Genomic DNA, 27,696 nt, shown 5'->3' on the forward strand with positions numbered 1-27,696 from the left:
TGTTGACCTTCATTTGTACAAACGTGCCGTCTATTCAGAAATATCAGAACTTAAAAGACGCAATAAAAGAAAGTAAAACCCACTCTCGAGAGACAGAGCAGCCAAGAGAAGATTTAGAGATGACTGATGACAGAACCATCAGGGAGAACTTTAAAATAATGGATTGATGCCATAAAGATCGAAGGGAAAACGTGGAGTACTCAAAGACACCAAAGGGACACTGGCAGAGAGAGAAAGTGTAAGAAAGAGGGAGGTGGAAACGCTGCAGCTGCAAACCGTGGTGTGAGGAGCAGAGGCTCAGTTGCTGAGCTCATCAGTAGATGCGGCACAACCGCGTGATGGCCAGTGAACTTGAAAATAGTCCACGGGAATCACCACACACACAAAAATGTAGGAAATAAAAGCAGAAAAGAGCATTCAGGAGCTGTGGGCAAACATTAAATTGTCAAACGCACTGAATCCCAGGAGGAAAAGAGAAGGGGGAACCGTCTACAGAAGAAGCATTTGAAGATGTAATGCCCAAGAGTTCTGAAAACAGTGAAGTATGGTAAATCACAGATTGAAGAATCTAGAAAATCTCAAGAAAGATAAGTACCCCCAAACAAACCACCAAAACCTCGTACAAATACACACATATTCAGACCACCAGAAACCAAGAATAAAGAGAAAATCTTAAAGAAAGCTGGAGAAAAATAAAGGACATTACATCCAGAGGAACAAAACATTCTCACAGGGTTTTTGTCGTAAGCTCGTCAAGCCAGAAAACAATGAAGTGACACCTTTAAAGTATTAAAAGAAAAACCTGTGAACCCGGAATTTGAGACTTAGAGAAATTATCTTTCAAAAATGAAGAAATGATCAACTTTTGAGGATAAAGACAGCCACTATTAGCTATTTTTCTCCATTTTAATTGCTTTTTCAAATTCTGTAATGAATGTGTAAAGTGTTTAATACTGACAACCTTTCCTTTCCAGCCATGTGGGAAGGGAACTCGACTTAGAGGTGAAGGTAATACACTGTCCTTTCTTCCCAACATTTTCCCACTTCTCATCGTAGGAGCTCTCGAATCCCCCCCGCAAGTCAGCTTGTTCCTGACCACCCTCACAGCTGCACACGTGTCCCCACACCCCTCGGTCTACACCCAGCTGTTTTTGTGCGCTTTCTCTCCTGCTCATCCAGCGTGACACGCGTGTCCCCCACAGTGCTGAGGGCAGTTCCCAGCTCATCTCCTGGCGAACCAACGGATCTGATTGCTTAATGATGGAGAGCTGTCACCCTCGAACAATGAAGAGTGCTGAAAGCCATCACTCTTTAAACGCAAGTTGCTCTCTTTACTTCTGTGGTCTTCAGATATCTAACAGCGATGGCGTGGATAATCAGCCAAACACTCAGGAGAAGTCAGACAGGACTTTCTGTTAACTAAACAGAAGCTGACGGGTGTCAAAGCCCCGACTGTCTCCAGAGAATGCCCTGAATAAAGAGATTAGCGCAAAAAGAGGTGAATCTGTAAGATTTGAGGGCAAAATTAAACATTAAGCCTAATAGTAAACCTAAAGCACCAGTGATTTATGTAGTTCTCCTAAAGGTAGTAAAGATGAGTTATTCTATTGAAATCATTGCCTTCCTTGGTGTATTGTACTTAATATATGAATTTGTTTCTTTATTCCTCCAATAAGTAAGTTTGTGCTAGGACTGGGTGTGTAAATAAGATATCAAATAAATAAATGGATGAAAGTACAGACTGCCAGGGCACTAACCAGGCAAGTGAAACTAATCAGTTAATTTTCAATGACAGAAATCATTTTCACAGACTATTAAAAGGTGAGATTTTGATGAATCAAATTGCTTTTGAAATAATTTTTTTAAGATTAAGGTGTTTTTAAGATCTCTTTTATTGCAAAATTTGGCAAATATATATAAAAATTTATGTTCATTCTTTTCTTAACTTTTTATTTTGTATTGGAGTATAGCTGATTACCAATGTTGCAATAGCTTCAGGTGGACAGCAAAGAGACTCAGCCACACATGTCCATGTCCCCACTCTCCCCCACACTCCCCACCCATCCAGGCTGCCACGTAACATGGAGCAGAGTTCCCTGCGCTGGGCAGTAGGTCCTTGTTGGCTACCCATTTACAATGTAGCAGTGTGCACGTGTCCATCCCAAACCCCTGTCTGTCTCTTCTCCCATCCTTCCCGCCGGTAACCATAGTGCATTCTCTCAGTCTGTCAGTCTGTTTCTGTTTTGTACACAGGTTCAAGCCTCCAGTGAGAGCTCAGCTTGGCTGGCACCTTAGTGTCCGTCTGTGATGCTGTGAGCAGAGAGCCTGGTCACCGTGGGCCAGACTGTGACCTACAGGTCTAATGCAAGCTAACCCTTGAGTGTTGCTTTAAGCCACTGCATCTGTGACTCTGTGTTATGTGGTGTGTTAGTCAGGGTTCTCCAGAAACACAGAGAGGTGTGTGTGTGTGTATGAGAAAGAGAAAATAGACAGGGATTAACTGTAAGAAATTGGCTCTCATGATTGTGCAGGCTGGCAGATTCTAATTCTGCAGGGCAGACTGGCAGGCTGGAGCCCCAGGGAAGACCTGAGTTTGTGGCTAGAGGCTGAAGACAGTCTGAAGGCACAATTTCTCTTCCCCAAGGAGGTCAGTCTTTTTCCTTAAGACCTTCAACTGATTAGATGAGGCCCACCCATATAATGGAGGGCACTCTGCTTTCTCAGTGTCTAAAAATTCAAATATTAATCACATCTAAAATCCCTGGGCTTCCCTGGTAACTCATTGGTAAAGAATCTGATTGCCAAGGCCAGAGATGTGAGTTCAATCCCTGGTCCAGGGTGATCCCTGGAGAAGGAAATGGCGACCCACTCCAGTATTCTTGCCTGGGAAATCCCATGGGCAGAGGAACCTGGCAGGTTATGGTCCACAGGGTCGCAAAGAGTCCAACAGGACTAAGCTACTAAAGCATGCACGTCTAAAAAATGCCTTCACAGTGCCGTCTAGACTCAGTTCAGTTCGGGTCAGTCACTCAGTTGCATGCAACTCTTTGCCACCCTATGGACTGCAGTACTCCAGGCTTCCCTGTCCATCACCAGCTCCTGAAGCTTTCTCTAACTCATATCCATTGAGTCAGTGATGCTGTCAAACCATCTCATCCTCTGTCGTCCCCTTCTCCTCCTGCCTTCAATCTTTCCCAGCATCAGGGTCTTTTCCAGTGACTCAGTTCTTCGCATCAGGTGGCCAAACTATTGGAGCTTCAGCCTCAGCACCAGTCCTCCCAATGAATATTCAGGACTGATTTCCTTTGGTTTGGCTGCCTGGACTACTCTTGACCAAATTGCTGGGTCCCACAGTCTAGTCAAGTTGATACATGAAATGAGCCAACAGACATAGCAATGGAAAATGAATATGTGAAAGTATTAGTCATGGTTATCTCTGGGTGGTGGACTTCTGGCTGAATTTCATTTTCTTTTAAATATTTTCTGAATTTTTTCCAAAAGCATATGTTAATGTTAAAATGAGAAAAGATATCGAAAATCAGTTTTATTGTCTTCTAAACCTCCTTGTAACCTATAAGTACTGTTTCTTCAAAAATAATACCGTATTTAAAACAAATTATCCTTGTGTTGTAAAGTTACTACACTAATAAATTTATGCTCAGTGACTTTATTAGACTTTCCAGCTTCAAGTGGAATTATAATTTTATGTAGATTTTAAAGCCATAAAATGGAGCTTATTCGCAGGAGTTCTGCCATATTTTGTGTCCCCAGAGCTCATTTTACGTGAGACATACAGTAGGAGGTGCTCGGGGAGGGACGCGTGTCCTCAGCGGTAGTCGGGGCTTGGTGTTATGGCCAGGGAGCCTCTTCCTTGATGGTGTGAAAGGGATGAGTGTTTGAGGATTACTAACCTGGACTCTCTGAAATCACTTCCAAGTCCAACACCATCATGTGTACCTGGGGAGGAGTTTCCGCCCTCCTGGACCAGACGGTGAGTGGCTTTTCCAGCACAGACCCCCTCCCGGGGCCAGACCCCTCCCAGTACCGGGTGACTTCTGACTGCGGTAGAGTTCCCGTACTGAGAGTCCTCTCTTTGTCATTTTCCTGCACATCTGGTGTCATAATTCTTCCGTTCCATCTTCTGTGTCTTTCTCAACTTGCTGATTACGTTGTCGCCTCCTCAGATGACAGTGTACACTCACGTCTTTTCATTATCCCGGCAGTGGTCATGCCATGGCCCTTCAGCTAACCCTGTTAGTTGACAGGGACTCTGCTTATGATCTGCTTCGTGGTACAGTTACACTATTATTTTCACTTCAGATGGAGGTGCATTTAGTGATTATCTCCAATCACAGCAGGATGGTCAATTTTACTGTCAATTGATTCCCACATTTGTATGGTGACTATTCAAATAGATGTTAAAGTCAGCATTTATCATTAGATACGGCAATAGTTAAAAAAAAAACTCTTTCTTCTTAAGTAGTGATAGCATGTACCTCTTATTTTATACAGTGGTAGGTAGTCAAACATTTAACCTATAAAATCAGCAGTCAGAAAATACAATGGAGTGAGAAGAATGGAAACAAACATTTATCTGCCGCAGTGGTTTTTAATTTCTGGTACTAATGGGGAAAACACAGAACAGAGTGGCTGTTGCCAGCAGAACAGAATGTGTTCACATGCTGGCCCGGGAGTTTACCTGGTTGCCTGTTGGTCTCACCCTCCAGACTTCACACTAAGTCTCTCGAGAGCGTAGAACTCACCTCCATTTTCCTGATAGTCGGCACTTAATAATGTTTCATGGATGGAATTGCTTTTAAGGAAATTTTAACTGGGACCATTCTGTGGGGTTGGCTTCCCTGGTTACTCAGTCTGTAAAGAGTCTGCCTGCAATGTGGGAGCCCTGGATTCGATCCTTGGGTCAGGAAGATGCCCTGGAGAAGAAATGGCAACCCACTTCAGTATTCTTGCCTGGAGAATCCCATGGACGGAGGAGCCTGGTGGACTACAATCCATAGAGTCACAAAGAGTCAGACTCGACTGAGTGACTTTCGCTTTCATTCTGTGGGACTGTTAGTGATGATTTTTACTATAACCTTATGTCCCAGGCATCTCCCTTGTTAGGCTAATAATTGTCTTAAAATCTGTTCCTGAAAGTCATAGAGAGACACTGAAGAAATTTAAGTCGACTAGCAGATTCCTGTTCTAGAAAGGTTGATCCAACTGGGTGGACACCATCAGGTGTCCGTCAGGAGGCCCAGGTGAGTCACCAGGGCTGTCTTAGTGACGGTGTGTGGTTTGAGAAAACCGGCCTGGAGGCAGACATTCTTGGGACAGAGTGGGACCCCCAAGGCTGTGACTCGGGAAGGGCTGGGGTGGCGTGCAGTGAGGGGCTGCCATGAGGAGGGCAGGTGTGGGGACCGCGCTGAGTCCAGCTAGGGCAGGTGGCGTGCAGGGGTCGCCCCCACGGTCCCGATGGCCGGGTGCGAGGACGCCTGCTCTCTGCCTCTGTGGGGTGTGGGGAGGCGCGTCAGAGGACAGCGGGCGCCCCTGGGGACCAGCGCTGCTGCGGTACCCCGCCTTCCTGATTCGGATGGCAGGGGCCACGGACGGGCAGGAGAGGCTGGGGGGCGGCCAGGGTCTCGGCCACGTGGGGAGACGGCAGGGTTTCCCGAGGAAGCGACCATCCCAGCCATCCCCATGCTGGATGGTCCAGAAGAGGCAGGGGCTGCACCCCGGCCCCCTTCCTGGGGCAGGCTGCTTCCGTGGTGGCTGGTCTCACCTGTCACTCATGGACTCTCTGCGTTTTCAGTTCTCTTCAAAATCCACATTTTCTCACTTCCTTTTGCCATTGGTATGATGAAAGAGTCACTGCATGTGGACTGAATTTTTCTTTGATCTCCACGACTTGGAGGTGTTTAGTGTTAACTGCCGTCCTTTGTGTGCAGACTCTGCCTCCAGAGGGCACGCCGTGCCCGCGCGGCCGAGTTCCGTCTGTCAGGTCTGTGCCGGCCCAGTGGCACCCGGCCGTGAGTGTGTCTCAGTGAACAGCAGGTGCGTTGGTACCGAGGTGGTTAGTGGTAATGTACTGGCCGCCAAGCTGGTGGATCATCCTCTTGCCGCACCTGTGGTTGCCTGCTAGCCACACGGGCTGGGAAGCCTGACCAGCAGAGCTGCTTGTGCCCTGTTTGTTAGGCCTCTTCTTAATGTATGCGTCTGGGGACTCAGAAAGCTGGTCACTGGAACACGCACCCCCTCAGGTGGGCCCCGAGAGCCCCTCCCAGAAGGGGCTGGCCTGCGGGACCCCGACCCTGACGCCCTGGCCTGAGTGTGAGCGTCACATCACGGATCTGGTCTGGTTCTGCCGCCCTCAGACGGGCGCCCGGGACAGGGCTGAAGAGGCAGCATGTCCTGTGACTGTGTCTCCGGGACTTGGCCCGGGAAGGACTAGGACAGTTCTAAGTGCTTCCCCGGTGGCTCAGCGGTAAAGAAAGCATTGACTCCTGTTAATGCAGGAGACTCGGGGTCATCCCTGGGTCGGGAAGATCCCCTGGAGGAGGGCATGGCTACCCCACTCCAGTTCTCTTGCCTGGAGAATCCCATGGACAGAGGAGCCTGGCGGGCTACCTTCCATGGGGTTGCAGAGTTGGACATGACTGAGCGGCTGCACAACAACAGAGTCAGGCTGCATGTCCCCCCCGAGTTCTCCAGGCAGGGCGCTGCCATTCGCTGTTCGGCTGGTGAGTGTTTGACGAGCTCCAGCACAAGTGGTCAGACTCTAGTCTCCTTCGCAAGAAGCCTCCGCCCCTGCTGCGCCGCGCCCCTGGACTGCGCCACCCCAGCTTCAGGGATCCCGTGGCCATGCCCCCCTCTCAGTGCCCCGGCCGTGCAGGGTGGGGCCCCCTGGGGCACAGGCCGTGTTCCCTGGGCAGAGTGCCTGGGTCCAGCAGACCCTGGCGTGCTCAGAGCTCAGCGTTTGCTTCCCAGTGTGGTCACCCCGGGGCCAGCCCTGATGCAGACACAAACCCAGTCTCCAACACCCGCAGGCAGACTTTTCACAGGAGTGTTTGTTGTTGTTTGTGGATGAAATGGGTGAAAATGCAGGTTCTCTGAAGGGCCCCTCAGTGGGGCGCCCTTCACTGCCCCAGTAGACCTGCGTTCCTCTAAGCGTCAGTGGGTCCAGACACCACCTGCCACAGAAGCGCCTCGGATGTTTACTGAAGTTCAGATCTGAGCCGACGCTGCCCTTGTGAATCCACCTGGGGTGTGTGGTCCAGAAACCAGCAGGGCACTGTGATGCTGTGAGCTCTTGGGAAACCTTCAGTGGGTGTTTTCCTGTCACCCTGACACTAGCTTCTAATATAAACCAGCAAGTGTCAGAAATTTTAATAAAGAGAAAACTCTGTGCTTGCTTAAAAACCCATCTTAAACATAGAGAAAAGCATGGAGGCCCACCACAGTGGAAGGCCCTTGGGTGGCCGGACGAGCCCCCGAGACGGTCTTGGCCGCCCCTGAGCGCAGCCCTCGCCCGGCGCGGCCCAGGGAGCCCGATGCCTCCGCGGAGCCCTCGCTCCACACCAGGACCCATACACTGTGGTGGCCACTGTCGTGGTCACAGCGTGCAAGGGCCGGGCGAGCGGGCTGGGCTGGCCGACGTCAGAGGGGCAGGCGGGGCGGCCACCGCACAGACTCGCTCAGCCGCACACCAGGGAGCAGGGGAACGGGAAACCCCGACTGCAGGCTGGGATCTCCCGGCCTCGAAGCCCTGCTCTCCCCGCCCTCAGCCGTCCCTCTGCAGGGACCAGAGAAGCTCTGTGACCACCTGGAGGAGGACAGCCGTGTCCGAGGCCCAGAGTCTCCCATCCATGACCCGGAGGGCAGGTGACCCCAGGAGTCTCCCGTCCACAACCTGGCCGGCAGGCAACCCCAGGAGTCTCCCGTCCACGACCCACAGGGCAGGCAACCCAGGAGTGTCTCCCGATGCTCAGCTCTGACCACCTGGAGGGAGCAGCCCCAGCTCTGTGTTGGCTTCAGGAACTCTCCCGCCTTGTTGCCTGAAACACCGCCTCTGGGTAAGATGATTCCTCTCAGCATGGGAGGCCCAGCGCTAGACTCACTTCAATGCCCGCCACCACCTCTCCTGGAAACTTGACGTCTCTCCCCTCCGAGAAGGAGCGGAGCACGCAGCCCTGTCGTGACTCGGAAGCATGGCCGTAATGGCAGCTCCGCTTTGGGACACGCCGCTGCTCCGCATCTTGCTCATCTGGGCTGCAAGTCTGTCACACAGCTGCGGTGATGCACCGCAGGCTTTGAAGATGTGTGTGCAGCACTGAAGTAACACACGCACCCTCTGGAGGGAGCGATCTTTGTGCAGAATCTGTATCACCTGCGTGGGGACCTTGGGCCTGGGGTCACCTCTCAGGAAGGTGAGCACACCGTCATGAAATGACTGGGCCATCGTCTGTGCCCCAGAGATGCACAGGCGCCTCACAGGACGCCAGGAAAACGGCCGCGTTTGGTGGGAGTTGCATGACTGCTCACTCCACGGCCTCGGGGCTCCCCACCCAGGGAGGCCAGGGCCCCGGACATGCCGTGAGCCAGTGATGGGACTTCCACTGGCTCCTGAAAACCCCTCCCAAATCATCACACAGTTCACTTCAGTTGAGAAGTGACAGAAAACTAAACATGTTTCCACAGCTGATTCCTAGCCCCTTGACTAGGATATAATTTACAGACCGTGCAGTTCACTCCTTGACGTGAACAGCGCAGTGGCTTGTGGTGTATTCATGGGTCCCTGTGACCCACGTCAGGGCGTGTCTTCCCGCTGAGGAGCCGCCCAGCTCCCCCACCCCACCTGACAGCCGCCCGTGTGCCCGGGCTGCCGGATTCGCCGGTTCCGGACGTGCCATGGACGTGCAGTCCTGCAGCCCGTGCCGTCGTGCCGGCTTCTCCCACCCGACAGGTCTTTAAGGCTTGCCTGCACTGTGGCCCGCGGCCGCCGCCTCTGCTGTTACGGCTAGCTAGTACTCCACCATGTGGCTGCAGCCCTGGTAACTTCTCCCGCACCTGACCGACGTTTGTTTCCACTTCGGGGCTCTTACGATGAATCCTGCACAGGTCTCTCTGTGGACGGTTACCTTCATTTGTCCCGGACCTGGGGTCGAGCTGCCGGCTCTCTTGGGAGTATCACATGTGACCTTCTGGGGAGCTCCCAGACTGTTTTTAAACTAGCTAAACATCCTCTACTACTTAATAATACGCATTTTCAATGTATCCTATATTGTGCAATGTATATAAATATGCGTGTTTGTGTAAAATGTGTCCCTTATTTTAAATTTTTCAGGTTCATATTTACAGCCGTTGCTTTAATCTCTGAAGGCTTACAGGCACATCACTTTGTAAAGAGAGCAGATTTTTTTCATGATACATTTATTTCCATTGATGTTGACAGAGTGTCATAACATGGAAGATAAATAATGGGAGCTTTTCCTTAATACTCATCATTCTTTCTGATATTTTAATCTCTCTGGTCTCCTTGCAGTGGAATCTAGTTCATAATCCTGTGTGCAGTGTTGCCGCTTTTTCCTCAAAATACAATTCAGAAGTTGAACTATAAAGTAGTTTAAATGGGAAAAAAGATGCTTGGAAAGACACCAGATCTCTTTAAATATATCATTCGGGAACCTGAATTCTATTGAAGCATATGTGCTGCCTTTTGGCAGACCCGGGGGGACCCTGGTGTCCCTCGCAGACGCTGTCATCTGTGACCGTCCGGGTGTGGCGTCAGCTGCCGCTGGGAGAACTTGGCATCCAGGAGGCACAGCTTCATCATCGCTCAGTGGGCTTAGAGGGCCCTGAAGCCAACAACGGACTCTTTTAATAGCAGAAGGGACATGTATGAGAAAACACAGGAGGGTCTCGCAGCAGGAAAGACCTCCCTTAGAGCCGCTTTAGTGAAGCTGGTCCCTGCCAGCCCCCGTGCACACACCTCTGGCTGACACCCCCGGGCTGACACGTGGCCTTGCAACCCTGGGAATGAGGAGGGGCGGCCACGCTTCCGGTCGCGTGGATCTGCTCCGGGACAGGGGCCTTCACCCCGGGAACGGGGGCTGCGTCTCATTGGTGGAGTGAGGGTGGTGAGCCCTTTCCCAGCTCCAGGGGGTCTGACAAAGGACACAGCTGAGGTGCATGGTGCTATGGGGGGAGTCGGCCAGTGCCTCTCAGCAGTGAGGTCTCTAAACAAACAACCACTGAAGCACTGGGGCGGGTGAGCCAAACAGAGGACAGAGGCCACACCTGAACCCAGCGCGGCAACAAGGCGCGCCGGGCGGCAGCCGTGCAGAGCCAGCCCTGCCGCAGAGCACGGCCACGGCCTCCGCAGCGCGCCCCTGCTGTTGGTCTGTTAGGACACGCGTCTGTGAGTTCACTGTGTCTGCCGGGCGTGTGCGCGGATGCACCCAGGCTGGCTGCCTGAGGACTGCAGGCGCTGCTCCACGTAATCAGACCAGCACACATGGGGAGAGAGACTTTGACGGGGACTGCAGTGTCGCCAAGGTGTTAATTCTCCGCAGACCAAGGTGTCGATGCAGGGCAGCCTCCGTTTTTAGAGAAACTGACAGGAAGAAAACGCTGAGGGTCTTAGAAGAGCCGAAACAGTCTTGACAGAGCAGAGCCAAGTTGGGCCAGCCGCTCCGGCCTCTTCTCTCCTGGGCCCAGCGTCCCTGCAGGGGTCCCTGCTGCCGCTCAGGAAAGCAGTGTTTAGAAACCAAGGTCCAGCCCCGCGTGTGCTCACCGCTGGTTCCCTTAGCAGCACAGAGAGCTAGCACACACACATATCTACAGTCGTTTATTTTGTTTATCCACTGGCATGTGTACGGTGCTAAACATGGATTCACTCCCATGTCTCTAACTATAATCTTGTATTGCATGGTTCATTCTAGCTTTCCCCCACCCCTTGATTATTTGTACAAGATACGCTTAAATTTCCTTTGAGACTTCCTCTCTGAGCCAATCTGGAAGACTGTTGTTTAACTTTCACATATTTGGGGATTTTCCAGAAATTCTTCTGTTATTGATTTCTAGTTTTATTTATTTTGGTCCAAGAACATACTTTGTATAATTTCTGTTCTTTTGAATGTGTTAAGGTTTGTTCTGTGGCCCAGAATATAGTCTATCTTGGTGAATGCCCACTTGATGCTCACCTAAGGAAAATGTGGATGATGCTGTGTGTTTGGAGGCTGTCTGCTCTTAAGACAGGGATATTGGTGTCAGAATAGACCAGGGTTGTTTTAGCCTCACCACTGCTGATACTTGGGGCCAGAAAATTCTTTTTGGTTAACAGGCGGCTAAGTACTATATAATTTTAGTAGCATCTCTGATCTGTAAATTGTCACCCTGCTTATTTAACTTATAGGCAGAGTACATCATGAGAAACACTGGGCTGGAAGAAGCACAAGCTGAAATCAAGATTTCCAGGAGAAATATCAATAACCTCAGATATGCAGATGACACCACCCTTATGGCAGAAAGTGAAAAGGAACTAAAAAGCCTCTTGATGAAAGTGAAAGAGGAGAGTGAAAAAGTTGGCTTAACGCTCAACATTCAGAAAACTAAGATCATGGCATCCAGTCCTATCACTTCATGGCAAATAAATGGGGAAACAGTGTCAGACTTTATTTTGGGGGGCTCCAAAATCACTGCAGATGGTGATTGCAGCCGTGCAATTAAAAGACGCTTACTCCTTGGAAGGAAAGTTATGACCAACCTAGACAGCATATTAAAAAGCAGAGACATTTCTTTGCCAACAAAGGTCTGTCTAGTCAAGGCTATGGGTTTTCCAGTGGTCATGTATGGATGTGAGAGTTGGACTGTGAAGAAAGCGGAGTGTCGAAGAATTGATGCTTTTGAACTGTGGTGTTGGAGAAGACTCTTGAGAGTCTCTTGGACTGTAAGGAGATCCAACCAGTCCATCCTAGGGGAGATCAGTCCTGGGTGTTCTTTGGAAGGACTGATGCTGAAGCTGAAACTCCAATACTTTGGCCACCTGATGCAAAGAGCTGACTCACTGGAAAAGACCCTGATGCTAGGAGGGATTGGAGGCAGGAGGAGAAGGGGATGACAGAGGATGAGATGGTTGGATGGCATCACCAACTTGATGGACATGAGTTTGAATAAACTCTGGGAGTTGGTGATGGACAGGGAGGCCTGGCGTGCTGCGATTCATGGGATTGCAAAGATTCGGACACAACTGAGCAACTGAACTGAACTGACTGAACTGGTCTCTGCTCACCAGGCTCCCATCCCCAAGCTGTGACAACAGAATATCTCCAAGTGTCTCCAGTGGTCCCTTGGGGGTGAAACCTCTCGGGTTAAAGAAAACTCAAATAGAATAAATCAATGTGACTGAAGAGTGACTCTTGCCATCTAAATTTAAAATGTCTGCTCATCAAAACACTCCCAACAAGTAGGGGACCAGGCAAGTCACAAAGTGAAGGAAAATACTTGAAATGAATATCTGACAAAGGATTTGAGTACAGAATATATAAAGAACTCCCACAAAACAAAACTAGAAATAACCCGGGTTAAAAATGCGGGGGTAGGTGAAAAGTCTCTTCACAAAAGAAGATGTACAAATGACCAATCATCACGTCGTGACTCATCCAGGAGGAGACACAACTTCAGCTTCAGTCACGGGCTCAGCTTGAGCAGAGTGGCGACCCAGCACACTGAGGGTGTGTGTGGGGTTACAGAGGAGGAGGCCCAGAGCCATCACCTGGACAGCCCACAGATACCGCCTGTCTCGTCTGCAACAACCAGTGGTGTTTGGTTTTCTGTTCTGCAATTTCTATTTCAGAAAAAACAGTGTGCTTTATGATGACTTCACCTAGGTTTGCTCTTTTCCAAGAAAATTAAACTTTTGAAATGTTTTGTTCAGACAGATCTCACATGGAAAGGTGGGGGCCGCATCAGGGACCCCTGATCCCGTCAGCCCCCCGGGGTGTGCCCTGAGACTCCTCTACCAAACTCCACAGATGAACCTGGGCCTCGGGTCCTGCGCCCCACCCAGGCCTCCTGAGGGTGGGCTGAGCAGAGCACTGTGGGCAGTGACCAGGGGCTCTGCGTCTGCCCCCGCTCCCCTCCTGAGGGAGGACTCAGCACAGCACTGTGGGCAGTGACCAGGGGCTCTGTGTCTGCCCCCCCCTCCTGAGGGAGGACTCAGCACAGCACTGTGGGCAGTGACCAGGGGCTCTGTGTCTGCCCCCCCCTCCTGAGGGAGGACTCAGCACAGCACTGTGGGCAGTGACCAGGGGCTCTGTGTCTGCCCCCCCCCTCCTGAGGGAGGACTCAGCACAGCACTGTGGGCAGTGACCAGGGGCTCTGTGTCTGCCCCCCCCCCTCCTGAGGGAGGACTCAGCACAGCACTGTGGGCAGTGACCAGGGGCTCTGCGTCTGCCCCCCCCCCTGAGGGAGGACTCAGCACAGCACTGTGGGCAGTGACCAGGGGCTCTGCGTCTGCCCCCCCTCCCCTCCTGAGGGAGGACTCAGCACAGCACTGTGGGCAGTGACCAGGGGCTCTGTGTCTGCCCCCCCCCTCCTGAGGGAGGACTCAGCACAGCACTGTGGGCAGTGACCAGGGGCTCTGCGTCTGCCCCCCCACCTCCTGCCCACCCTCTGAGCGCCCGTCTCCACAGTGAGGCACTGGCAGTGCTTTCTTGTGCTTGTGGCATCAAGTCCAGACTCCAGAGGGGGCTGCACAGTCCCCACTGGTCTTTTCCGGAAGCTTCTCCACAGCCCACGTCTTCCCACGGCCCCTCCATCCACCCTTGTGCACTCAGACCATCTGTGATCCCGTCGGCGTTCCGACCCTTTGGCCCACGCGCGCCTCTGTCGTAGTAGTGCCAGATTTAAGAAAGACAAACAGTGACGTCTGACTTCCAGATGGACAGTCAGATGGAACACAGGACAGATGTGTTCCTTCAGCCTAAGGGACACATTTGGGACCCTGCTGGGAGCACACTGCTCGTGAGGGTTACTTGCTGCTCCTCTGAACTCCACGTTTATCAGGGTACCCCGTGTATCTATCTGACATCAGCGCCTGGCAGCATTCTGGGCACCTGCTGGAGAAAGTCTGCAGAATTTACCAGAAGGCACACAGGCCTTTCCCCGCAGCGCTGCTGGTTAGAAGAGGAACGCCGTGAGGAGCAGACCCAGAGCAGCAGGTCTGGCAGTCCGGGACGCACGAGGGCACGTGCCGGATGGGCGGGCGGCTCTGCCCCGAGCCCACGACACTACCCCTCCTCTCCGCCTCCAGCCCAGGGCCCCCCCCGCCTTCCAGTCACACGGGGAACCGATTCTGAGCCTGACGCCGGCTTTCTGTCGTCATCGGGAGGCTCCTCAGGCCGGGAGGTTTCAGCTGTCCCCAGAGAGAAGGTCCCCGGGGGCGGTGGCACTTCTAGGCTCCGAGCGCCCAGCCCTGGATGGGGTGAACACAAGCACACCTTCTCCGGTGGCTGCAGTTAAAGCTTAGTCTGAATATCTCCATATTTACACAGTCTCATTACGGAAATAATCTGGAAAAAGCACTTTCCCGACTGTCCCCAGGTCTGTGAACTGCGGGGCTCCCTGGCCTGCAGGGTGTGTTGGAGGATGCCAAGCCACCCTAATCAAGTGGGGCTGAAGTTGGGGACCAGACCTTTGCAACCTCTGTTCTCTGACTCAACTGCCCAGATCTTGGGGCAGAAAGCATGAGTTTTGGAGCCGGCTGCCTGGGCTCTGCGTTCGCTCTGGGGGTGCCTGGGCGAGGTGGCTCCCCATTTGCAGTGAGGCCCAAGCGTGTGGGGTCCCTGCGAGGACTGACGGGCTGGTGCAGGGTGCTTCCAGGGGCCAGCGTGACAGTGCGTCATGGATGTCCGATGTCTGGAGTCTGTGTGTGAAAGAAAACCCGTGGTTGGCTTCCTGTAGTGGCAGCTCATCTCTCAGTGGCTGCCCAGTGCGGGAATAAAGAGGAGGTCGTGAGTTAGAAGACACATCTGAACGCAGAATCACAAACACAGACCCGTGTGTGGGTGCCACCCAGCCATAGTTCTGAGTCACCCCGCTCACAGTGCCAGACTCTGGGCTGGAAATCTGGATACAGAGATAAAGAAGACACAGCCCTGCTTTTACAGATGCTGAGAACTTAAATGTGAGAATGTTGAATCAGCAAAGAGTGGTGTTAATCAGAAGGGAAAGCTCTTCAATTGGAAGTAAGATAAAAGTGCTAACTGGTAGAAACTGGAGTGTGCAGACCCCTGCCCAGACCCGGGCCCAAGCAGCATAGGTGACAAGGAGTCCGGCAGAGACCTGGACTCTTTACGGGCCAGGGTCAGGGCAGCCCCAGTCTCATTTCTCTCCCATTTCCTTTCCTTTTCTCTTCTCTTCTCTTCTTTTTCGGTCTGTTTTAAGTGGAAAGAAGGGATATAAGAGCTGGAATATGTTATATATCTAGTTTTAAAACAAAGTTATCAATATAATAATTTATAAATTGTATTCTAAAAGTGAAAGTGAAGTCGCTCAGTCATGTCCAACTCTTTGTGACCCCATGGACTGTAGCCCACCAGGGTCCTCCGTCCATGGGATTCTCCAAGCAAGAATACTGGAGTGGGTTGCCATTTCCTTCTCCAGGGGATCTTCCCGACCCAGAGATCGAACCCAGGTCTCCCGCATTGCAGGCAGATGCTTTAACCTCTGAGCCATTAGTATCTAAAAGTACATACTATTAACATTACCTGAAATAATGACCTTAAAATAAATGAGCTTCCTTAATCTGAATTTAACAGCAAGCCAGTTTTCCCTCTGCTACCCCATTTCTAAAGAAGTAAATCACCGAGAAATCAATTTACATCAAGGGCTTACTTTAAAAAGCAGGGAACATACTGTAGTCAAGACATGGAGTCAGAATTAGCAACCTAATTTTTATACACAGGCCTGTGCAATTATCCTAGTTAACTGTCTCATTGTGATCCACAGTAGGAAAGAAGAATAACTCCATTATTTCTGTCCACATTATTCCAGCCTGGGGGTCAAATAAAATGCAGTCTGTCTTGATTGTGGAAAGACTGTCACCAGATCTGAAAGGAGCTCGATTTAGCCAGAAGCGTCAACCCAGCTGAACCCTCTCTCTGCCAGACATCCTCAGGCTTTCCCCCATGCTTTCAAGATTTTGCAAAAAACAAGGAGGGAGACTCGAGGAAATTGATTGTTAAGGCTGTTTGGAAGGAAATGACCATTATGATAATATGGATTTGAGTTTTCAGTCTGCTCTCTGCTTCTATTGCATAATCTGGACAACTTCACATAAGTTAAAACGGCTGGCAAACCTTTGATATTTTTTCTTCTATTTTTCTGAGTGTGTAAAGGTGCCAAAAGCTACCCTGACCTTTATGAGACTCTCATGGACTTCTGAGTCCAGCTTGCTCTTAGGCTGTGTGAGTTATCCATGCTTTCAGGGTTAGGTTTCTTCCTATGTGGAATGATCCTGATTTCACTACCTGATCATAAAAAGTCAGGTTTCGAAGCAAGTCTGTAAGTAGCCTGCCCCTTTGGTGCTGATGAACCCACATCCGTGAGCATGTCTGTCAGGAATGTTTCCATGCGGAGACGTCCACCACGGGACAGGGTTTGGTAGCGGCCCCGGGCACCGGCACACGTGGTCCCTGCAGCGATGCTCACGAGGCTTCTGTCTTCTCTCTTTCTCTCCTGTAGCCAGAGCTACCTGCAAGCTGCCAGCGACGGGCCTGCCAGCCACGGGCTGGACCCCTCTGCCAACTACAACTCCCCGAAGTTCCGCTCCCGGAACCAGAGCTACATGCGCGCTGTCAGCACCCTCAGCCAGGCCAGCTGCGTGAGCCAGGTGGGGCCCTCCCCTCCCGGTCAGCCCCCTGCTGCAGAGTCCCAGCCGGGAGTGCTCCTGGGCCACCTCACTTGGGAGCTCCGTGGGTGTGACGGGGCCTTTGTGACCCTGGGAGTGGTTCCCACTCCCAGCTCCTCTAAGCAGGGCTGACGGGAGCGTCCGCCACGTCCCCCCACCACCCCTCATGGAGCAGCCTCCTTCCCTGGGCCAGGCCCCCCACGCGGAGGGTCTGAGTCCCACCCGAGGGGACACACAGGGCCCGCAGCACCAGCCCCCCCCAGAGGCCGCTGTTTCCCCTGACAGACTGTCCCCGCAGCTGCAGGCGAGCCGGCAGGTCGCGCCCTGCCTTGTTCTCTGAGGACGCGGGGGCAGGTGGTCCAGTCCGCCCTGGCTCTGCCGCCTGAGGAAGGGGCCCGCGGGAGGGGGACCCGCAGAGGGGCGCTCAGGGACCTCTCCCCGCCCCCCGCACCCTCGCCACCACTATGCTCACAACCCAGCCTGGCTGCCGACGGTTCTGGACCCGGCGCCGCCGGGCATGAGGGCGCCGCAGTGGGCCAGCTGTCTGGACAGGCGGGCGGGAGGGGCTCCACCTGGTCTCTGCTCGCCTTCCTGCCGTGGCTGCCTTGCTGAGGCCCCCGCGGCCACATCCTGGTTCCTGCCAGTCTCTGTGTGCTCCGTCCACGCACCGTCCAGATCGTTCTGACGGCTGGTCCGTTTGCCCAGGACCCCAGGCGCTTTGCTGGGCGTGCAGGGCAGGGGGCGCCCCACCACCCCTGCAGGAGCGGCGTCCGCCTTCCCCCACGGCCGAGCCTGCCACCCGCTCCTCCTGCCTTCTCGTTGTCCTCGCAAAGCCGTGTCCGTGTGAGGGTACCTTCTTTCTGTCATGCATCCTTCCTCTTTTCACTGTGGTAAAATATACATAAAATCCACAATATTTACCATCTTAACCATCTTCCAGTGTACATCCCGTGGCATTTGGCACGTCACATTGTTGGGCAACCAGCCCCACCATCATCTCCAGAGCTCTCTCATCTTCCCAAACTGAAGCTGTCCCCACGAAACGCTGACCCCCGCCCTGCCGCCCCCTCTGTCTCCTCGCGGGACCTCACAGGAGTGACTCACACAGCGTCCCTCCTCCGTGTCGGCCCTGCTCCGCTTTCCTCCGTGCGGTCGCCTGTGTCCCCTCTAGAACGTTCCCTCAGAGGGAACGTGCGTCCCCTCTAAGGCTGAGCAGCGCGCTGTGTGGATGGCCCGCATGTGCGCCTGCCATCTGTCGGCAGACACTGTCTCTTCCCCCTTGGCTGCTGTGAGTGATGCTGTGTGAACACGGGTGTGAAAGCGTCTGTCCGTGTCTCCGCTTCCAGTGGTCGTGTTGCACACCCCGTTCCTGCGGGTGCAGCTGTGAGCTCCCGAGGAACCTCCGAGCTGGTTCGCGCAGCGGCTGCCCCGTTTTCCAGCACCGGCAGCTGCATCCAAGGTCCCGGGCCCTCCCCCAACCGCCACCTCGCTCTGCAAGCGCCCCCGTCCTGACCCTGGGAAACCCGCCCTCAGCGGGTATCGGGCTCTCTGCCACCAGAAGCCACATTCCTCACCATCTTCTGGTTTTCTCTGGTATCTCGAAGCCCACGTCCTCCAGAAGCAGTTTAAGTGCTTTCCTGCGCTTGCAGTTCACTAGAGAAGCCAGCACTTCAGCCCACACTGATTATGTACCCCATTGACTTTGCATCCTCCCGGGACACCTCACGTCAGGCTGAGCTGCGGTTTGAGTTGCAGAGCAAAATGCCCACTTTTCCAAATCTCCCTCGAGCGAGTCAGAGAAAAGGCCATTTCAGTTCCAGTCTAGACCAGCTGAGTTCCTTCTCACCTGCGTATTTGTTTGGGGGAAAACTCCCCCTCGTTTGAAGGGCCTCGCTGGTCAGCTTTGTGGCTGGAAGCACTGGCTGAGCGGTCCTTGCTGAATGCCCACCCCTGAGTGCCCAGAATGTACATGCAAGGGTGATGGCACCTCTTCCAGAGGGAGAAAGGTGCTGGGCCTGTGGGTTTGCAGAGAAGGAGGACCCACCGAGACCCCGTGTTGGGACTGGCGGACGCAGGTGACCCCACATGGTTTCTGGCCTCTTCGGGTTGTCTGATGCGGATCTCTGATGTAAATGGTGTGAAAGAGTCTGAGACTTTCTGATATAGTTCCACATAAGGGAAAACCTGGATGAGAAGGAGTCTGTACTCCAGGAAAGGCCATACTTAGAGCCAGAGTGAGAGTGTGTGGGATGTGTTTCCCTCAATAGGCAGCGAGGTGACCTGCTGGGCTGTCGGCGTCTGTCTTTGCCCGAACTCGCCTGCCCCTTTCCGGCATCAGACACCCTGAAACCACTCGCGTGGGGCAGTCGCCCGGGAGTGTTTCTCTGCTCTTTTCTGCCTGAATGACTCCGGGCCAGCAGTCCTGCCTGAAGGCCCACTCAGCACCTTCCTCCCGGGCTGTGCTCACTGGGATTTGTCCAGTGAGTGGAGCGCTCGTGAATAATCTCAGGTGTTAACAGAAGCAGGGAGCCAGGCCCAGGTCTGTGATTAGAGGTGGGCGGAAGCTGTCTTCTCTGATGAAGGGCAAATCCAATTCTTTACCTGCTTTAATTCTGTGAACAATTAGAGGGAAAGGATTGATCTGGTATTTAGAGCAATACTTTTCAAAATTTACCTGTTGACGTAGCAGGAGTGTTCAGGAAGCTGTGTGTCATGTTCCAGGGGTGGAGTGAGTGACTCAGCTGGGCGCTGGGCTGAGACTGTGAGCCGGCCGTGGCCGCCATGAGGATGCTGGCTGCAGGCGTGGCTGGGGTGCTGGGGGCAGTCGGGGTTCCGAAGGCAGAGGCCCCCTGCACAGGGGTGGCAGGGAGACCCGCCCAGGTTTCCGGGCCCCTCCGTGAACCCCAGGCAGGGACCCAGCAGGTCGCCCGGGAGAACCATCTTGGCTTCTGCCTGAGCCCTGATTCCACCCGGACCTCTGGCCCTCCACATCAGCGTCCCCACGGGCATCTCCTGACCCGCTTGCCTGTCAGCATGAGGTGCCCCGGGAGGCGAGGGGGTGGGGAGGAGCCCTCTGTCCAGGTCCCCAGGAACCCAGGCCTGGGAGCGGCTGCAGCTCACGGGCCCAACTGGGAATCCTTGTTCCTACAGTCCCCACGCCCCCCACCCCCGCCCCAGGCTCTTCAGCCTGCTCTGTGTCCCGCTACTGAGTTTCCGCTTAAACCCCTAGAGGTGGCTCCCGGGAGGCCCCAGAAACCTCAGGAAACCACACTCGGCAAGGACGGCACACGGAGGCCCTCCGCTCACCCGCAATCAGGTGACCACGGCCCTCAGGACCCTCGCTCTCCAAGGCCCAGTCATTCGTTTCGTAACACAGGGTCCCAGGGCGACTGTCCACCCAGAAATGAAATGCCAGGCTTGAGAAGAACGACGTTACCTGCTGAACTGCCAATCTCAGGGCGGGCACTGCCGGCCCACGCTGAGGGAGGGGAGGGGCCCAGCGGAGTGTGGGCGGCACGCCTGCAGCGTGAGAGACTGAGGCGCCTCTGGGACACGGGCTGGGGCCGCCTCCGGGGATGCGGGGGCAAGCTCGAGGCTGAGCAGGGGTCCGTCTCCTCAGCCCGGGGCGCTGAGCTGAGTGGAAGCAGAGAGAGCCGCGCCCGTGGGTCTTGGTGAGCATAGCATCCTTACCTGGCTTGTCTGAGCTGGAAACAGCCTGGGCCGTGAAAACGGAAAAAGAGGGAGGACGAATACCTTGCACGGTGTGCTAACCTTTAACCTCGCTGTTCCTCTTGACCTCAGTGGTAACTGCCAGTTGCACTTTAAAGCTCTGCCTCGGGGTCTGTAGACTTCCCAGGGCACAGTGGGAATTGGTGGTTTTTCTCAGTGTTCCCCAATCTTAATGGCCCCCAGTGTGCCGACTTCAAATTAATCAAGCTGTGCATGGCAGGCGGTGAGTGCCGATGGGGGAGCTCTGCGCGCTTCTCCGTTGGCGCGTGGCTGTGGCACCTGGCCGGGCCGAGCCATCAGCCGCGCTATCACTCTTGCAGATGAGCGAGGCTGAGGTCAACGGGCAGTTCGAGTCGGTGTGCGAGTCGGTCTTCAGCGAAGTGGAGTCTCAGGCCATGGACGCGCTGGACCTCCCGGGATGCTTCCGGACACGGAGCCACAGCTACCTGCGCGCCATTCAAGCGGGCTACTCCCAGGACGATGAGTGCCTGCCCCTGACCATCCCCGCTGACGCCGCCTCCACCATCAGGCCCACAGGTAAGGGACGCCCTCTGACCCCCACCCCAAACGGATAGGTGTGGGGCACCTCTGTCCTCGCCGACTGGGGTGAGTTCTCGCCAAACATCTGGAAATTTTCCAGCTTACGTTGGTGACACAGAGCTGTTTGCAGTGGTGTTTTGAAATGTTTCTTTCCTGGATCACTTTTCTTTTTCTTAGGATGAAATCTATCGATTGTCACGGTTCCTTATAACAGTCAAGTAGAGTTTTCATAAAGTTTTGTATATGAAAAACAATGATGTTTGGGAGGTGATGGTGTTTTAAATACCGAAGTTGAATAGACGGCAGTAAAGCCTCAGCTGACGGGCAGTGACCTGGGGTCCTCACTGCAGACCCAGCCCGAGTCTGCACAGGCAGATCCGTCAACACGATTCCTGCCGCAGAGCAGACCATTCACGGAACTGAAGGTCACAGTCTCCTTCAGTTCTTAGAGAAAGCTAAGAAAAATCTGATAATTTATCACCTAAGCTAAGCATCACTGTCTCACGTTTCTGTGCACTGTGCTAGTTTACGTAGCACCATGAGTAAACACGGCCCGGAGAAGCCCACGAAGCAGCCAGCGATCAGAGTCGCCTAGCGACGTGTGGTGGGAAGAGTGTGGGGTTTGGACCCGTCGGGGCTGGGGCGGAGCTGGTTCTGACCAGGACTGGAGAGAAGTGGCCCCAGTTATTGACGGCTCCTGGGAGCCAGGGCAGGGGCGGGCCACCCGCCCGTGACAGAGCTGTGCATGTTTGAAGCCAGGACAGTGGGCAGGACGTGGGGCAATGACCGGGTGCTAGGTGTCGCGGGGATCCTGAGGCCGCCCGGAATCTTTGCTGTCACTCACGGAGCCTGCAGGCAAGAGAGGGCTCACCAGATTCAGACCTGCACCGCCGCCTCTGAGATCGCGGGCGGGTCAGCCTCCCAGTCTCCTCCTCGGTGTCCAAGCCAGGCAGAAGCTCTGAGCACATGACCAGGTCCGCCCGAGGGTCAATGACTCGGAGTGCCGTGGGGCCTTGGTGGTCTTTTCCTGTTGCCTGTGGCCCTGAGCGGAGGCCGTGATGCCACCATGCGCCCGAGCCCAGGGGTCAGGGTGGGCGCGATTCTGGGAGCCCTGCCCTGCGGGAACCAGGACCCAGTCCACGCGGGGCTGCGGATGCCGAGGCCATTGGGGGTCCGCGGGGCCCAGCCCCAGCTTCCCCCTAAGGCACCCCGTGTCCATGACGTCAGGGACCACCCCTCACACTCTGCCCTTGTGGGGGAAAGTGTGGAAAGTGAACTAATTAGGAACTTAAGGAAGTTTCTACCTTTATCTTACTTACCTTACTATCGTTGCAGATTTTAAAAATACACTGTAAGAGGTAATTACTGATAGGTTCACCAGTATTCACTGAGTGTCTCCTACGAGCAAACAACAATTAAGCACACTCTTGGTCTTCAGAAATGCTCTGAAACAATAATCACCTGGTGGAAAACGACTTTCTTGTTTATAAAGCTATCACTCCAGAGGAATAAATATAAAACAGATTTCACAGACATAATACAAGAATGAGTGCAGAATTCAGACTAAAATTCTAATTTATGTACATATCATTTTACCAAGCATTACCAATACATCTTTGTATTCCCAACATGTATTCACCAAAGGTATTAACAAAAGAAAAAAATGCTTCTCTTCAAAGTTTCTCCCGAATGTTGACCTAGTTATGGAGTCAAAATTCTTCCAGACAACAGTGGGGAAGCGGAGGCATGCATGCCTTCCAAAGTTAGGAAGTGGTCTGGGGAATAAGAGATGAGATGGATAACATCAGGAAAAATACCAAGTTGCCTTGAAATAATTGAAGTATAGAATTATAAGCTACCTTTTTTAAAGGTACAGATGAATCCTTAATTCCTCCCTTCCCCTCTTTTACTCTAAGCATTAGAAATCGAATATTTGTAAATTTTTCTCTCCTAAATAGAATAGTGATGGCCTGCAGCAACAGTCTATATAATAGGATTGTGAAACATACCAAACAAATGAGAAGCCCCTGTCTGGAGGCAAGGCAAAAAGAGGGTTTCCATGATTTTATGTTGAAATATTATTTGGAAGATCATACATTTAATAACTATCCTTGGTTGATGTGTGTGTGTGTGTAGAGCAGGAGAGAGATTATTTTGACAAGTGCATTTTCTTTTATACTTCTAAAATTAGCTTTTGAAAATAATTCCCCAAAAAGTTACTCAAAAACATTCCCAGTGATTATTTTGAACAATAAGATGTACTTAAATGTCTTTTTAAGCCTGAAACATAAAAGTCGGTGTCCTTTGGTTGCGTCACCTGTATAAACGCAGATATGTAATGTTGATGTTCATCTAACAGTTATTAAACATCAAGCGTGTGCACGAAGGGCCATTAGCAGTTTTGGAATGTGTATCAGGCTTTCTGCTCTCAGCGCTCACAGGCTGATGCTGCCACTGAGTGTTTCCCTCGTTTGGGGCTTGAGTTCACCCATAATTTCCCTCAGCCCTTCACGATGGGGGAAGATGCAGCTGAAACAGAGATTGTCACCTGATCTCCAGGGACCTGAAGTAGGACCAGACTCTGCCACTGGGCACTGGGACCCACGGCCAGCGTGACTCTACAACCCACTGCTTCTCCCATCACCAAACACCCCACGTATTGATTAGGGTCCTCTCACTAAATGAAGTGGTTTTGAAAACATCTACTTTCATTTCACACATGGCTTCTTTCTCATCTGTGAAGTGATTTATCAGATAGATTTACTTGTCTAAATATGCATTTCACCCGATTCTTCTAGGGAAGGAAGGTTATTGATGTCGGGGAGGAAAACACTGTAAAATTAGCTGATAATGATCTTTCTCTGGGTCAGAGGTTTTCTCAGCATATGTCAGCACTGATTCCAGGAGGCATTACCACGGAGGGAACATCCACGCCAGGCATGAGGGAGGAAACCTCGTAAACCTTTTTCTATCTGGTGCCTTGTATTTCTGCAGTAACTTGCCTCTCAAGCGTTCCCCTGACCTCCTGTTTCCAGGATGCCTCCCGCGTGTGGAGTCTGGCATCTTCCTGGGCTCTGGCCGCGTGACCTCGGCCCGCTACCCATAGCACCTCCCCTGACTCCCGCCCTCTGGCCTTCTGCCAGCCAGGACCCTGGTAATCCCGTTGGGCCATCATGATAGCAGGCATGATCAGTCACTGGAGGAAACAACTGTTTAACTTGTGGATACGTGAGCCAGTCAGACTTAGCATTTAGCATCCTAAACCCTAAATAATCAATGATTAAATAAATGAATTCGTGCGTACGTAAATGGGTGAACGAATGAGTCACTCGGCTCGATCCCAGGGCGCAAGTGTGGTCCGCGCGGGACCTCCGGCAGCCCGCCCCCACCCCATGTCACCTCGTGGCTGCGCCCCTGGCCTGCTCACCTGCCCACCTGCTCACCTGCTTGGTGCGCTGAGGGCCCCTCAGTGCCCCTCTCGCCGCCCCCCACCGCCGCAGGTCCTGCAGCACGGCCGCAGGGCACCCCCGTGGCTCCGCGGCTCCCGTGAGCTGAGGCAGTGGTCTCCGCAGCCAGTGCATGACCTGGGTGACCCGGCCGGGCCCCCAGCTGCCCTCTCACCCCTCCTCGCGGTCTCTCACCTCATGTGCTGTTTGCTGAGCCCAGAATTTGCTTTTCAGATTTTTTTTTGCCTAATTCTGAGCTATGCTTTTGTTGGCAACTCAGGGATCATTTCTTCCAGGAAGGCTTCACTGATTTGCTCTTCATCTAACTAGCGTAGGAGCCAACACAAATGCCTTCCCTCCCACCCCCGATCAGGTGAGTTCCTGCTAAAGTACACACTCATTAAAACAGAGAAATCCTAATTTTCATTTACTTCTGAAATGTACTTCCCTTTTAAACATATGGATGTATCAGATGCCAAAGCATGCAGCCTATTGTGCACATGTACATGCTGAGTTGCTTCAGTCGTATCTAATGGATATGACTCTTTGAGACCCCATGTACCGTAGCCCGCCAGGCTTCTCTGTCCATGGAATTCTCCAGGCATGAATACTAAAGTGGGTTTCCATGCCCTCCCCCAGGGGATCTTTCTGACCCAGGGATCGAACCTGCATCTCTTAAGTCTCCTGCATTGGCAGGCTGGTTCTTTATTTACCACTAGTGCCACCTGGAAAGCCCCGTAGCCTATGATGGTGAATCATATTTACTATCGGTATATACTTACATCATTTCATAATTATGTTTAGAAAGCATTGATACTATGGCTTTTGTTTCTTATAATGTGTTAGTTAAAAAACACTAAATTAAAACCAGTTATTTAAATTTACAAAATTATAAAACATTCTGAGAACTTTTAAAAGAAAGTAAGTTTGCTCTCGGGAAGAGAGAGATCCTGTGCACTGCTCTTCAGTCAGATCACTGGCTGTCAGGAGTCTGCTTTCCTTGCAGTGAGGCAGAGGCTGCGCTAACACTGGAAGTCAGAGGAACATGGCCACACAGCACCGCATACATATTGAGTTTGTTGATTATCTGTACTTAATCATTTTACACACACTATCTTCAAAATGCACTAAAAATTATAATGTACTTGTTACTTTCACAACTTCAGGTTTTTCTTCTTTGCTTATTTTTTCCAAGAAACACTTTGACGTCTTAAAATGATGCATTTGGACTCATACCTGCTGGTTTCCTCTTAGGCATTTTTATTTTCTGGAGAATTAGCCTTTAAGAAAAATTATCCTTTGAAACATCATTCAGAGTGGAAGACAAGGAGGCTTCCTGCAACCTGCTCATCTTACCCATTTATCTCTCCTGCCAAGTTTCCTGGTGGCTGGTTACTTTTGCTCTGGATTAGTGGTTGAGGACTAAGGCACTGCTATTCCAAGGAATGTTGGAAAATTGTACATGTGATACCGGTGATGGTTAAGTGTATGTGTCAGCTTGTCTGGGCCTAGGTGTTTAGTCAAGCATTATTCTGGGTGTTGCTGTGAGGGTGCTTTTTTGAAGCATTAAGATGCTCGCATCTGAGTGAAGCAGATTGCCCTCCCTAGTGTGGGTGAGCTGTGCCAAATCAGTTGAAGGCCTGAATATAACAAAAAGCTAGCTCTCCCTTGAGTAGGAGAGAATTCCTCCAGCCTGACTGTTCTCCCTTTGAACTTGACCTGAGAGACCAGCTTACCCCGGGTCTTGGGCCTACCAGCCCTCGGATGGGAACTGCCCGTTGGCTCCGCTCGGTCTCCAGGTGCCGATGGGCCCCACACAGCTTGGGTCTCGACAGCCTCCATGGTCACTCGAGCCAGTTCCTCTCGTAAACCTCTCTCTCCACGTGTGAACACCTCTTCTGGTCTGTTCCTCTGCACAGACGTGACTAATTCAGTATCTACAATGTGTATTTCTTCAGGCTCTACATTTTAAATGGTCCTATCATTTACATAGGAACTTTCATCAGCAGCCCTGCACTCTGGCCAGCAACTGGACCGTAAGGAGATGGACCAGAATCTTCTGTCCTGTGGCTGGGGTTAGGGGCCAGGGTGGTCATTAAGATGGGAGGCATTTTCACAGATGTTGAGAAGCTATGTTTGTAAAACGATCAATCAGGTAGATCTAAAAGTACAGAAGCACCATTCGCTTCTGCAGGCTGGTGGTTGCTGACCACCACAGGACAGGTTTGACCTCCCCGGGGACCGGGGGCATCAGAGGAGGACAGAAGCCACCTGGCGGCTCAGGCGGGCCCCCAGGGTGTCCCTGTGGCCGGGTCTGGGTCGGCGCTGGACAGGCGACTCGTCGGCCAGGGCAGTCGGTGTGAGGAGCTACAGGACAGGTGAGTTCTGGTCCAGGAGGAGCACTGAGGGCAGGAGCCGGAGCAGCCACCATGGAAGAGGGAGCAAGAGGCCGAGGGGGCCCTCGGGACTCAGCAGACACAGAGCTACCCGGCCCAGAGCCCGTCCCGGCTGCTGGGTGAAGGGCAGGTCGTTCCAGGGAGAAGGTGCCCACGCCTCACCTGGCAGGTCTGCAGCGGAGGCCCTGCAGGAACCGTGATGAGGAAACTGGAGACAGACTCCCACAGAGGCCATGGGCTCTGGAACTGAGGCCCCCAGCCTGGAACCCATGGGCTCCTGGGGGACCCCTAATACGTTCAGGAGGTGAGGAGGGATAAAAGGTGGATCCTTAATCTTTCTAACATGTTTGTTGTTCCGTCACTGAGTCATGGCCTACTCTTTGTGACCTGATGGACTGCAGCACACCAGGCCTCCCTGTCCTTCACCAGCTCCCGGAGCTTGCTCAAACTCACGTCCATCGAGTCAGTGATGCCGTCCAACCATCTCATCCTCTGTCGTCCCCTTCCCCTCCTGCCTTCAGTCTTTCCCGGTATCAGGGTCTTTTCTAATGAGTCAGTTCTTCACATCAGGCGGCCAAAGTATTAGAGCTTCAGCTTCAGCATCAGTCCTTCCAATCAATATTCAGGGTTGATCTCCTTTAGGATGGACTGGTTGGATCTCCTTGCAGTCCAAGGG

General features: G+C 52.6%; 1 protein-coding gene across 1 annotated transcript in view; it reads left to right on the forward strand.

Moving 5' to 3' along the window:
- Positions 1–27,696, forward strand: part of DLGAP2 (DLG associated protein 2) — a 587,786-nt gene that overhangs the window by 519,478 nt on the left and 40,612 nt on the right. Inside the window, exons 9-10 of the mRNA XM_043893841.1 lie at positions 16,744–16,891; positions 20,959–21,175. Of these exons, the coding sequence (XP_043749776.1) occupies positions 16,744–16,891; positions 20,959–21,175 (365 nt within the window). The remainder of the gene's footprint in view (positions 1–16,743; positions 16,892–20,958; positions 21,176–27,696) is intronic.

This window comes from Cervus elaphus, chromosome 32 (genome assembly GCF_910594005.1).
Source record: "Cervus elaphus chromosome 32, mCerEla1.1, whole genome shotgun sequence".
Lineage (NCBI taxonomy): Eukaryota > Metazoa > Chordata > Mammalia > Artiodactyla > Cervidae > Cervus > Cervus elaphus.